The sequence below is a fragment of the Sturnira hondurensis genome, unplaced genomic scaffold (genome assembly GCF_014824575.4).
Source record: "Sturnira hondurensis isolate 20B ecotype Veracruz unplaced genomic scaffold, ASM1482457v3 Scaffold0018484, whole genome shotgun sequence".
Taxonomy (NCBI): Eukaryota; Metazoa; Chordata; class Mammalia; order Chiroptera; family Phyllostomidae; genus Sturnira; species Sturnira hondurensis.
Window position 1 is genome coordinate 359750 of NW_028091115.1, and position 13855 is coordinate 373604.

Consider the following 13855-nt stretch of genomic DNA (forward strand, 5'->3'; position numbering starts at 1 on the left):
GGTTCTGGAAAAGCATGAAGAGGGGGTGTGATCTCAGCTGGGTCTTGAAGGACCATGCCTTGGCAGAGAGGCAGGGAAGGGCAGGCCTGGGAAAAGTAATAGTGCCGCAAAGCTAGTGTAAAAAATAATTAATGGAGCCATTTTAAAATGGAGCCAGAGATGCCATACCAGAGGATCTGTCTTGCATGTCTTATGACTCAAGCCTTGGAATGCTCAACTGAGGCAAAACGACCTTTGGACTGGGCCTAAAGCAACACTGTATCCCAAAGAACTGTTCGCAAAAGTAACAAGACAGCAGATATTATAACAAGAGGACTGATAAATACAGCACTGAAAATTAAAAACATCATTTAGAATTAATATCATTACGCTATGACCAATAGAAATGCCTTCTTTCTATTGATGTAATTGTTCTTCTTCCCTTTCCCATAAATACCCACTGTCTTTGTCTTCTAATTGGGCTTCTGCCTGAATCGGTTCATCATGAATAGCTATCTTTTTTTAAAAAAAATCTCAAATAAATGCATGTTGCCTCTTACTTTGAAAGGCCTTTTATTTTTAGATTAACACTAGGAAAAATGCAAATGAATGACACGGCTAGGGAATAGCAGCTGGCTTGGTTTGGGACTGTAGAGCATGCGTAGAAGTAGCAGAGCAAGAAGAGGTGCTTGTACTGTCTCTCCATATAATGTGCAATCAGTTAGAAGAGACAGAAGCCCAGGTCTCAGCATTTTTCTGACACCCTGGTGAGAGGTGAGGGGATGCCAAATACTACTTAATCATGTGGTTGTGTTTGTCAAGCGGGGCCTTACTCAATGTCCCAACAGCCTGAGAACGTAATCTTAGAGGATGCTCAGCATTCTTTGCTAAGAGCCCTCTTTTAAAAAGAAGGTCTATCCTGTCCTGGCTGGTGTGGCTTTGTGAATTGAGCACCAGCCCGAGAACCAAAGGGTCACCAGTTTGATTCCCAGACGGGGGCATGTACCTGGGTTACAGGCCAGGTCCCCAGTACGGGGCACATGAGAGGCAACCACACACTGATGTTTCTCCCCCTCTCTTTCTCCCTCCCTTCCCTTCTCTCTAAAAATAAATAAATACAGTAAAAAAAGAAGGTCTATCCTGAAAAAGCAAACAAAACTTGAATTAAGTCAAATTTAACTCAAGGAATTTCTTTCAACAATAATTTTTAAATTGGCTGAAAATACAAAATGATCCATACTCTAAAAATGGATTCTGGATTCTGAAGACTGAGCTTTGGTTATTCAAATTTCTGTTTAATGTTTGTCATGTGGATTTCGTCTGTTGGTATTAAAACTAGTTGGCTTTAATATTTTAATATATTTCACGACCCAAAATAAATAGTTGAACAGGATCACCTTGAAGTTGTCTTTGAATGCTTCTGTCAGGTGAGAGCGCTCAGAATATGTTACCCCACCTCTCTAAACCTTAGTTTCATCAGCTGTAAAATGGAGTTAATAGTAATACTTACCTCTCAGGGTTGTTGAGAGGATTAGGAGAGTTAATCCAGGTTAAGTGCTTAGTACAATATAAGAGGTCACAATAATTAGCTATGATCCTGCTTCTGTAGTTTCATTTTTGAAAGACTTTGTTTATTTTCAGAGTGAGGGAAAGGGAGGGAGGGAAACATCAATCAGTCCCCTCCCGCACGCCCCCTACTGGGGACCCAGCCCACACGCCCCCAACCAGTACTGGCCAGAAACCCAGGCATGTGCTCCAACCAGGAACTGAACCTGTGGCCCTTTGGTTTGCAGGCCAGTGCTTAATCCACTGAGCCACACCAGCCAGGGAAGCTGCTTCTAGAGAAATCACTGGTACCTCCTTGTATTGATTCTTTGATTAAGAGAAGTAGTCTTAACTTAATCCAATCTGTCTAGCTCTAGAAATTCTGAAAAAATGCCACAGCCCCCAATAGACGATTTAAGAAATGCTATTGTAACTCAAGAAAAATTGATTTCCAGTTTTCCTGGTGGGCAAACTGAGGCACTAATCCATGATGAGGTATGATGTGACCTAAGACAAAGAAGCATGGAGTTCAAACAGGATTACAAATTCCCTGGCCAAACTCCCAGCTTTCTATCCTAATTGGCAAGCAGCATGCTGTTTTACCCAGAATCCCAAGTGTATTTACCCCCTGACTTTCACCTCTAGGATAAACCCGTGACAAGGCTCAAGTTTTACGATAAATGGACTCCTGGCTCTGAACTTAATTGCATAAGTGAAAGGCAATCTTTTGCTTCCAAAGGTCTAGGTACCTTGCTTCTTCCTAGCAGCTTCTTTCCCTAGGGACTGAAATCAAAGGGTCGGGTGGTCAGGCTGGGACTTCATGGATTCCTTGGAATACTACAAGAGCAAAGGGAACCCAAGTGACCACACAGTGGTTCCTGGGCCAGCAGAGCAGTGGCATCTGGTGTGAGGCAGGGTGGTTTTACTGTTGGCCTTTGCCCTCTTTCATAATCAGTGTTGTAAAATATGTGCTCTGAGTTAGAGCTTCGGATTATCACTACAACCATGTTCATATTCATTCCACTCAAAAAGGGTTCCTTTCTTTCTTTTGTAACCTTCCCTCTTTCTCTTTCTCTCTGATTCATTTCCTATAGCACACGTGATATTTTCTTGAGACTGTTTTAGGAAGTCTGTAGGTCAGAGATAAATTCATTGCATCAGTCTCTCATGAATGAAATAAAAATAACTGAAAGTATTCTGCCCTGGTTGGTGTGGCTCAGTGGCTTGAGCACCAGCCTGCGAATCAAAGGGTTGCTAGTTTGATTCCCAGTCAGGGCACATGCCTGGGTTGCAGGCCAGTTGGGGGACTGCAAGAGGCCACTACACATTGATGTTTCTCTCCCTCTCTTTCTCCCACCCCTCCCCTCTCTCTAAAAGTAAATAAATAAAATATTTTTTAAATAATTGAAAGTATTACAATGAAATAGTAAGTCATAATAATAGCAAAGTTGTATAAAGCAGGTGCCCAGCATTATTTTAAATTCTGTATATATATATATATTAACTCCTTTAATTTTTACACTACTCCTTTGAAGCAGGTAATACTGTTCTCCACATATGTCAGATGGTAGAACTGAGGCACAAAGCAGTTAAATCTGGGTAACTGGCAAGTGACAAAGTTTGGTATTTGAGAATGAGACCGCTGGTTTAAAAAATTCCCTTGAGTGCAACGTGAGTGGGAAGACGGACAGCAGCAGCGAAATCGGGGGATGAGCATGTCCCAGACTAGGTCCCACCTCTCCCCCGATGTGCACGGCAGGCTCCATAGCCCTTCATCTACTCCAGCTCCGTGGTTGGGGGTGGGGGGGTCAGCTTATCTAATTTTGGCGCCTTCTTATTAAAAACACAAACAGATCTTACTTTTGAAAGTTTAACAAAACTGAGCAAGTGAATACATTGCTATGGTATCTCCTAGGGCTGGGAAGGGGTCCGAACCAGGGGTAGCGCTGAAAGCTGAAGCACGCTTAGCTTCACAGTCCCTTTGCCTCTGTCCACGGGATATCTCTGCTGGTCACAGAGCAGGGCATTGGAAGCTCATTTAGACAGAAGAGGTTTCCTTTTCACTCCCAAACATGAAGCTCTTGGAAGTTGATCTGTCAACAGCAATTTAGCACAGACTTCGTTCTGGTTATGTCTTTACAGCGACAAATATCTCCATTCTGGGAGTGAAAACCTCAGAGACGGTAAAATGCATCATGTGACGATAATCTACACATTCTTTAAAATCTCAACAGTGCTAAATTTCCTTGCTGCCTTACAAAAGTGGCCCAAAGAAATGAAATCCCAGGTTGGATGCTCAGCATCAAAATGAGACCTCTCTTTCACGGTCTCCTACCTTGACGATATTTAAAAAGACACGGGTAAATAGACTTCTTTAACCGAACTCAGTTTTGTCTCCGAAGTGGGTCCATTGGAAACAACTGCCCAATCTGTCTCTTGAACATTGTTTATATTTGTTGCTAGGATACCAAGGCTCTTTTAAGCCTTTGGCTAAGAAAAGCACCATGCATCTGAACTTGTTCACCTGCACATAAAGCAAATAATGGCTGAAATGATGGGAAAGCTCCTCCAAACATTTTGAGTGGAACACAAGGCATTTTTTCTGTCCAGAAATTGCAGTGTCCGATATTTATCGTGCAAATAAATCTCCACCTGCATACTAAAGTGCACATTACACATAATAAGATGAGGCTTTGACAAGACAGATGTTAATTATTTTGAGGTAAATCAGATCACCTTTAACCCCAACTCCAAGCTGTAATTTTGTTGCTCAGTTTCTTCTTCCCAAAATTGATATAAATCTTTACATTCATAATTTTACTTGCAGCGTCAACCCACCCACACAGTCTGCAAACGACCGCTCTGAGTCAGAGACTATTCACTTATGACTCTGTTAGATATTTTAATATGTTCTCTGGAAAAAAAAATGTTCTCTGAAAGGATTAAATCACCTAACCCCAGTCCTTTCACAGGTTCTGCTTTATGTAAAAATGATGGAGCTAGAGAACGTTAAAACTGTAAGAGACTTTAGAGGAGAAACTAAGGCGCTGATGCTGGAAGTGATGGGCCCCACTCAGTGACCAAAGCTAGAACTCAAAAGGGAAGAAAAGTGCCGGTTTAGGGTTTCATAGAGGGTTACACTTAGAAGTCGTTGCTCAGAGTCCAGAAGCTATCCCTTCCCCGCACTCCTGCCTCCGACAGCATCTGTGAGTCCTGGTGCCCCACGGCTGACACTGGTCTAAAAGAATCATGCCATTTTGAATGCAAGCAGTGAGAATATCATTCAGATACAAACAAGTCAGATACTATTACAACAATATGCATTCATTTTTTGGACAGATATATAAGAAACTGTTCATAATGGTTACTTTTGGCGGGGCTAGGGATAGGAAAGGCAGGACAGGGAGATATTGGCTTTTCATTTTATAGCTTTTCTTTACTATTTGATTACCGTGTACAGATATTAACTATGTTAAAAACCCTAAAAAGCAAAATCGAAATACTATGCTCACAAACTTCACAGGAGACATAAAATTTACCTCAGTAACACTGGCGCTGGAAAAAAAATCTATCATCCACTACGGCAGTACTTTTAAAAATTTTCTACTACTGAAGTATCCGTGATAGCAGAGGAGGCTGAATGGGTCCTCCCAGGAATCTGGGGGCAGTGCCAGAAATGGTCCTCTGTACACAAGAACTCTCTTCGCAGCTTCTGGTTTTAAAATGCATTCAAATTGTGCAATAGACTTTCTAACATATCCGCATGTCTTTTAATATGAAAATAATGGCTTAAATGACTTACCATCCACGACAACTGCCCCTGTGGGGAGACACCCCTGGTTTCTTTCTCCGGCGGTCTGGAGCTCCCGCGGCACACTGCCTCCAGTGACTGGAGAGGCCTCTGGAATGGGAAGCTCGGCTGTGCACAAGCTGACCTGTATTCTGGCTCTCTCACCTGGAATCAGGCTCCACGGATTCTGTTAGGCGTTGAATAGTAACAAAACAACGGAATAAATTAGGGTGTTGCTAAGATTGTGTACCATCAATGTTCACATGAGCATAATGGACATAATGAATTCTATAGCACTATCCTGCACAGCTTGGAGAGATTAAAACCACTTTGTCTTTAAATTAAATTTCAAAAATCGTTGAACAACAAGAATAGAAACAACAGGAAAAAAAAAACACAAACCAACAACCGCCTCATTTATATCAGCCACCCAATTGTAGGAGGCACCACTTCTTGCTTTCTGATCATTAATGCCTGATCCTAGGTTTATTTTAATAGCTGCAGCTCGGTGAGTCTACATCTATTGTAATAACCATAAAGGGGGCTTGGGTTCTCTTGTGCTGTGGTTTGCAGCCCTAACTGGAGAGTCTCTTAGCCCCTTTCAGGGTCAAAATCTACAACTGAAAAAGACCTAAGCTGAAGTTTATTTTATAGAAATTCTACACAATATAGTATGTCTAGGCTGTTGCAGAAAAAGAAAAGTGAACTTGAATTCATTCTTAAACAGCACTCTGCTTGGGCAAATCTTCATTCAACAAAATGGATGCTTAATATGAAAAACTCCCATTGATGTGTGTACCACATGCCAGGTGTCATACTTACTGCTCTACATGATTCACGGTCCTTAACCTTCACTCAAAACACTGGTAGGAAATATGGCCAACACTATTATATCCTGATTTTACAGAGGAGGAAACTGAGACTTGCGGAGATGAAGTGACTTGCCCAAGGTCATACGGCTAGGTAAGCAGCAGAGCCAGGATTCAAAATCAGATACTTCTGATTCTGGAGTTCCTGAAATCTTAACTGCTTCCTAATAATTGTCATAGTTACCATTTATAGAGTGCTCATTATGTATGTTCTCTGGCAGATGCTTTGCATAAATTATTTAATTCTTGTAACAGCCCTCCGAGGCAGGCTGTAGTACCCTCATTTTATAAATGAGGAAAGCTGAGGCCTAGAGAAATTAGGTAACTTGCCTCACAGTGCAATTAAGTGGCAGTACCAGGCCTCTCTTGGACTAGAACAAGAGTTTGGGGTTTTTAAAACAACTTTAAGATCTTTAACTTGGAAAAATTGTACATATTTAAGGTGTACAATTTTCTTTCTTTGTTTTTTAAACCCCTCACTTTGCCCTTTTATAGCTATAACCCACTATACTGTCCACTGCTGACTGCTAATTGATTTCTGTAATTTGGTCATTTTGAGAATGTTATATAAATGTAATCATATAATATGTAATCATGAGGGTAGTTTTTTTTTCACTGAGCATAATTTGCTGGACAGTCATCCAAGTTATTTCATGTATTAATAGTTGGGTCCTTCTTTTAAAGGTAAGATTTTCTTTCTTTATTTATTTTTAGAGAGAGGGGAAGGGAGGGAGAAAGAGGAGAGAAACATCAGTGTGTGGTTGCCTCTAACGTGCCCCCCACCAGGGTCCTGGCCTGCAACCCAGGCATGTGCCCTGACTAGGAATCAAACCGGCAACCCTTTGCTTCACAGACCCATGCTCAATCCATGAGCTACACCAGCCAGGGCAGGATGTACAACTTTTTTTGATATATGTATACACTGTGAGTTCTTTTTTAAATTCTCACCGTGGATATATTTACTGACTTTGAGGGAGGGAGGGAGGGAGGGAGAGAGAGACAGAGACATGAGAGAGAAACATCAATCAGTTGCCTCCCAAATGCACCCTCACGGATTGAATCTGCAACCTAGGTTCGTGCCCTGACTGGGGATCAAACCCACAACCTTTCAGTGCACAGGACGATGCTCCAACCAACGGAGCAACCCTGCCCCAGGCAGGAGTTCTCAACGAAGCTACAAGATACAGGTGATTGAAGTGTCTAGGACTCCCTGGGCACTGTGTGCCATGCAAACTCCTAGTGAGTTGCACTTAAATATGCCAGCCAGCATGTGTGATGTTCCTCAGGAATGAGTTTTACCTGTGCACACGAATCACCTATCATTTCCTACTATTAATGTTGTGGCATGACCACCATGGTGCTTTATTCACAAATCTTGTGTTACAGGAAAAAACCCACTGGATTTCCGAGGCTTAAGAGCTATAGAAATTGCCAACACATTTTCATGTGGATCCCAAATAAGGGCTTATGCAGAATAAACACAAATGTCCTCCACTGACTGGGCTTATTAATATTAGCACACCAGACAAAATGCAGGTACATTTCCTCTTTGTGAAATGTTGAGGCCTTGGCAGTTAACTGGATCTCCCGGTAATCTTTAACAGCACTGCAATCTCAGCACTAACAGTGCCAGCTCTAATCCTCTGCTTTGAATGGGATTAGGTTAAAATGGCTTGAGCCAGGAAAGATGGGTGAGGAAAGGCAACTGGATGAAAATTTCTATTATTACCTTGCATTTTATGATTCTTTTTTAGATGAAATTCACAGAACCAACCATTTAGAAGTGAACATTTCAGCATATACATATACGTGTTTTTTTAAAACCCTCACCCAAGGATACAATTTTATTAATTTTAGAGGGAGAAACATCATTGGTTGCTTCCAGTGTGCACCCTGACCCGGGATCAAACCTGCAACAGAGGGATGTGCCCAACCTAGGAACTTGACCTTTCCCTTTGCAGGACACTGCCCAACAGAGCCACAGCAATCAGGGTTCAGTTTATTATTTCTGAATTAATAACCACAGACTAGGTAAGGTGGATACATTTCACTTTTTGGAGAAAGCTCATTTAGCTATGACCTCCCACAGGCCGTGGATCAAAATCCACGGGTTTTGGATGCAGTGGACCGGGAATTTTATTTTACTAATGTAGTAGGAACATCAATGGGTCACACAACCAAGCTGTTCTTTGGTAAGTGATTGGCTGAAATTGACTTATTTCTGAAGACTTTTAGAGGGGAAGGAAGAGAAGGAAACATCAATGTGGTTGCCTCTCACTTGGCCCCAACTCCAGATTAGTGCCCTGACTGGGAATCAAACCAGCGACCCTTTGGTTTGTAGCTCCTGCTCAAACCACTGAGCTATAGTAGAAAACTCAACCAGCCAGGGTTGAGTTTATTAATTTTAAAGTTTTACTTATTGATTTCAGAGAGGGAAAAACCGCTGTCCCACCCATCCCTGTACACACCACCTGCTTCCTGTATGTGCCCTGACCGGAAATTAAACTCACAACCTTGGCACAATGCTCCAACCAACTGAACCAGCCAGAGCAAGATTGGTTTTAAAAGAAAGCTCTTCGCGTCTCAGGAGATACTGTAGTATTTACTAAACATAAAGCATTTACTCAAAGATAGCACACTACTAAATTAAATATATTTTATAGGCAAATCAACCACAAACAAAAAGTTATATTTCAGATACTTTTTATTCCTTCAAATTTGTTATTTATCAGGAGTGACTGAAATAAAAAATATAATTGAGTCCCACCATCACCATGGAAATGGCTTTAGAGAAACCTGGTCAGATGAATATTATTGCTTCCCATTTTCAACCAGTAAATAGTTGCCATTGATAAAGAGACAGCCAACAAGTCTGTCAAGAATGCTCAAGATATGTTACATAATACAACATGCCTGTTCACGGGGTGGGGGGAGGACGACTATGAAATAATTTATGTGAATTTCTTGATTTCATCATACAAGACAAGCACAAAAGCACCACCCATGCCTCTGAGAACATTGGACCATGCACCCTTGAAGAAAGCTTTGCCTCCTTCATCACGAGCAATCTTCCTCCAGCAGTCGAGTGTGCCTGTGTACATGATATCAGCTGCAAAGAAGACAGACATGGAGTTGGTGACCAAATGCTGATGAAAAGTCCTAGGACCCACCAGACTAAACCCAGGCCCCACCTCTGAAGAGATATTATCAGTTTTTCAAAATCCAACATCAACACATTGGCCAATACTGAAATATTAACGCTGTCACTGGAGAACAGTGAGCAATATAGATTCCCCATTGGATTGGACTTAACCTCTTACACCTTTTAAGCAGCATCCTCGTTTGTTCACATGCAAAGGGCCTGCTCAAAGGCAACTGTGCAGCATACACAATCAACCCCATTCTGCTATCTGAGCAGACCGCTGTTATTATGCCCATGTCTTTCGCTTAAGGGAAACTTACTTCCTTTGCGCCCTGACTGCATCATCATGCGGCGACGAACAGTGTCAAATGGATAAGAAGTCAACCCAGCCACCGCCGTGACGGACTGTGCAATCATCCAGCTGATGAAGATGTGAGTATTCTTGGGATCTGGGAGCATTCCTGAGAATAAGAAAGAGACACTTTAACCACAAAGCAGAGTTTTACCGGCTTGTTTCCCATGTCCCCCCAGCATCTGATCTGGTCACAAGGGTTGTACTGGAAGACCTTAGTTGCCTTTAGCAATTACAAAAAAAAAAAAAATTTCTGGCTCCTGGCAAACTAGGATGGCATAATGATCTTCTACATTGTCTCATAAGAACAGTTTCAAAGCACATAGCAAACTTACCCTTTGCAGTGTCATAGATACCGAAGTAGGCAGCTCGGTAGATTATGATACCCTGCACAGACACATTAAAGCCTTGGTACAGGCCCTTGATCCCATCAGATTTGGAGATCTTAACCAGGCAGTCACCAAGGCCTTTGAATTCCCTTTCAGCTCCAGCTTTGCCCACATCGGCTGCTAGACGGGTACGGGCAAAATCAAGAGGATACACAAAACACAAAGAGGTGGCCCCAGCAGCACCACCTGATGCCAGATTTCCTGCAAAGTAGCGCCAAAACTGGGTTCTCTTGTCCACACCACCCAGGAAGATCTGCTTGTATTTATCTTTGAAGGCAAAGTTGAGAGCCTGGGTGGGGAAGTATCTGATGACATTGGCCAGGTTACCACGCCAGAAGGACATGACTCCCTGCTCCTTGGGGATACGAACCACACAGTCTATAATGCCCTTGTATTGCTTATCTGCGGTGATTTGCTTGCTGGCATGCTGCACCTGATAGACAAAAAGGAGGCCAACAGGGAGAGTTATAACCATGGAGAAGGGAAAAGGGAAGATAATATATTATCTCAATCAACACAATTTAAGGTTAGTCCCTTCCCCCATCTAGTCTTCTGTATCACAAGCTGGGCCTTCCTAACCGCGAGACAGCTGGCACAGGTGGAAGAGGCGATCTGCATCATTAGAAGCTTTAAGCCTCCACCCTTTAGGGTACAGAGAGGGCATACTCAAGCGGACAGGTGACCTTTAGATCTGAGAGAAAGGTTCAGAGGCATTAAGTGAGTTCCCTGTAGGGCGCGGTCACCTTGGTGACCAAGCCCTACGCCTCGGCTTCCCAGAGATGCTTCTCTCCCGCTTCGCCCAGACTTCTCTCCTAGAGGTGACCTGAGGGCCACCAGTCCCCTTCGCCCGTCCGAGTGCGCCCCCTAGAGCCAGAGCGTGCGAGCACGCGGCGCAGGCCGGCTGCGGGGACGCGCCGGCGGCACCGGCGCGGAGGCGGCAGACTCACGCTATCCGGTGCAGGCTTCCGGCCCGGCCCGGCCGGGTTGGAACGCGGCCGCTCTACCGGCCGCGTGGTTTCCCCAAGGCTGTGATATCCTTGCCGCGACCTTGGTGGCTCCAGTCAGACCAGGTGTTCGCCGGCTTTCAGGCTTTGCCCTTGACCCGAAGGTCCGGGGAGTCTGCTAACCACTCCGGACTACCCCGTCCAAGTTCGCGGCCTCTGGGGTGCCGAGACCCCGGCCTTCAACACCGCCCTCCACGCCCGACCCCCTTTTAGATCTACAACTTCAGGTCACCAGAACACCTCCATCAGGTAGCCTTTTCGTCCCCCTCTGCGGCCACCCTGGCCCTCACGCTGCCCCTTCCACGGACCTATCTAAAGAGTTCGCCCCTCCAACCCTGGGGTCCCGTTTTCTGCGTGACCCCCCTTCCCGTCCCCTCCCCCACTTCCTGGTCGGGCTCCCTGATCCCAGGATGTACCTGCAGCAGCAGCTTGACCCGCTCGATGGGCGCTACCGCTGTTTTGGAGATGGCCGCAGCCACTCCACCTGCCAGGAAGTCCTTGGCAAAGGACACAGCAGCATCTGTCATGTTGAAACGAAAGAAGGAGCGAGAGAACGCAGAACTAGCTTTGTAACCGGCTGGGACTCCGGGGCTCTAGGGCGGAGCAAAGCAAATGGCCGATATATATACCCGGAGCTGGCGCTCCGGAGGCCGGCGTCGGAGGCGGGTCTGGCGGGCGGTGCGCTGAGCCCCGGGACTGCTGAGTGGTTCGGCTCGGCCCGGCGTGGGAGGAGCCTCGGAGTCGGGCCGGGGCCGCCCTCCTCACCCCGAGGCTGGTCCCAGGGAGCTGACCTGATTGGAAGGAGGGGAGGCTCCAGCGAATAACCAGGATTTGGATGCTTGATCCTGGGAGAGGCCTGGGAGCGGGGAGGGGCGCTTAAGGTCTCCATGTGCTTGTACAAAAACATCTGGATCAGGGTCGGAGCAAGAGTGAGACGCAGAATCTAAGGGAACAGCATAAAAAAGGAAAGAAAAATCCAGTGATCAAGATAAATGATATTTAATTCAACATCTTAAAAATTTCATACAGGCAAACTACGGTTTGCTGGCCGGTCACCTGTTTTGGTAAATAAATTTAATTGGAGCCCCCAGGCCTGGGATTAGAGTGAGGCAAATGAGGAAGGGTCATGCAAGTGTGTGTGTATGGGGGGGTGGAGGTCCTGTCTTTAAACTGTGATAATTTGTTCGTGAGTCTTTTCTCATGTTCACGAATCACATTTTTGCATTACTTTTGAGTTCTTAAAATAGTGCATTAAAATCATTTATTTTGATTACCAAGTTACTTGGTGCCTCCTTAAATTTTGTGCCAAGGCAACTGCCTCCTCCTTCTAGACCTGGCACTGCCCTGAAGTTTTGCCAGTGAAGCCAGAGGACATTTGGGGAACAGCAAAGCTGGGATACTGTCAGTGTGCTCCATACCCGGGTCTGCAAGCCCAGCTTAACAAAGATGTTGGGAATTGCCAGAGGAGAGTCCAAAGAACTCCCTTGGGGGGTTGGGAAATTGCAGCCAGCAGCCAAATTCAGAGTTTTGTACAGGACCATTTAAGAGGCTGTGTGAACCAGGTTGGCCTATGGCTTCCTGGACTCCAGGTAAAGTGCTCTTGGGTTGAGTAGATTCCTGAATTCCAGAAAATTTTAGAGGAATCAATAGAATTAGATTGAGAGCTGTTGTGTCCATGGACAAATGCTTACTGAACCCCTTAATGTGTGCCCTAGGTAAGCATTTGCCACGCATGTCCTTAAAAACCTACTTATTAGTTTGAATGCACTTTCAGGTTCATAACAGGAGCCAAGAGGTAATCCCAAATCCTATACCTAATTGATCACAACAGTGTTTATAAAAGTAAGAACAACTCTTGAAAACATCAATTGCAGCCAAATTGTAGTTGCCCAGCATGCTGAAGACATAGGGGGCATATCCCTCACTTTCCTCCTGTCTCCCGCCTTCTCCAGATGGGCCCATCAAAGGACCCAATTCTAGGGTTCCTCCAAGATTTTCAGGTCCTTTAAGTATACTTTACAGTTTGTCAGCCCTCCCAAGAATTCCAGCAACCCAACACGAAGAGCGAGTATCGTGTGTTAAAGAAGAGCAACTTTGAATCCAGCTTTGTTGATCTTGGGGGGCGTCTCTGACCTGTGCTCATGAGAGGCTGCTAGTTTTCTCATTAGCGGGTTTCAGTTAGTGAGGCGTCTCGATACAAAAACAACCTTGCCGTACAGTTTCAGACAATGATGGAGCATATTCTTTGAAAGTGGTGGTCACTCCTCTACTAGGGCCAGCCTTAACAGCTAGAGCAAAAATCTACAGAGTATTTTATTTAGAGGGAGGTGATTTTTAGAACACATTCCAAAATAAAATTCAAAACCGTTCTAGTTTGAACCCTTGACATTCTGATTAATGCGTTTTATTCAAATGTTAATTACTCTTTGAAATGCAGGGCTATCACTTATCTACCTCTTTTCTGCCTCTCAAGGCCACATCTGCTACTCCCTTTGAGCATCAAGTCCCTATTGTATTCTATCTGGGTACCTTTTACAGTTTCAAGCACTTCCACATTTATTGCTCTGTCAGATTTCTATCTCTCCACGAAAAAAAGATGATCAAATAGTTGCATACAGTTCGTCTTTTCTCAGTGTTTGGGTACCTAAGTGTCCTTTTACTGAAGATAAAATACAAGATGAGTCATTTAAAAGCAGCTTCATGCCTGGCTTGGTGTTCTTCCAAATCCACCATAAGCTGGAGCTCTCCTAGTTGCCTAGGCCAAGTATACTTCAAGGAGTCAGAT

General features: G+C 44.3%; 1 protein-coding gene across 1 annotated transcript; it reads right to left on the reverse strand.

Moving 5' to 3' along the window:
* Window positions 1–8869: 8869 nt before the first annotated feature.
* SLC25A5 (solute carrier family 25 member 5) lies at window positions 8870–11684 on the reverse strand. The gene is made up of 4 exons (XM_037069132.1): window positions 11487–11684; window positions 10013–10499; window positions 9646–9786; window positions 8870–9292 (listed from the first exon to the last, which is right to left on the reverse strand). The coding sequence occupies exons 1-4, from the start codon at window positions 11595–11597 to the stop codon at window positions 9135–9137; spliced, it is 897 nt and encodes a 298-aa protein (XP_036925027.1). The 5' UTR covers window positions 11598–11684; the 3' UTR covers window positions 8870–9134.
* Window positions 11685–13855: the final 2171 nt, after the last annotated feature.

Excerpts from the sequence above, each read along its gene's own strand:
- SLC25A5 (XM_037069132.1), bottom strand. The coding sequence starts at position 11,597 with ATGACAGATGCTGCTGTGTCCTTTGCCAAGGACTTCCTGGCAGGTGGA. Across the intron at positions 10,500-11,486 it reads GGGTCAAGCTGCTGCTGCAG|GTGCAGCATGCCAGCAAGCA; the intron begins GTACATCCTGGG and ends TTTGTCTATCAG. Across the intron at positions 9,787-10,012 it reads TATCTATGACACTGCAAAGG|GAATGCTCCCAGATCCCAAG; the intron begins GTAAGTTTGCTA and ends TCTTATTCTCAG.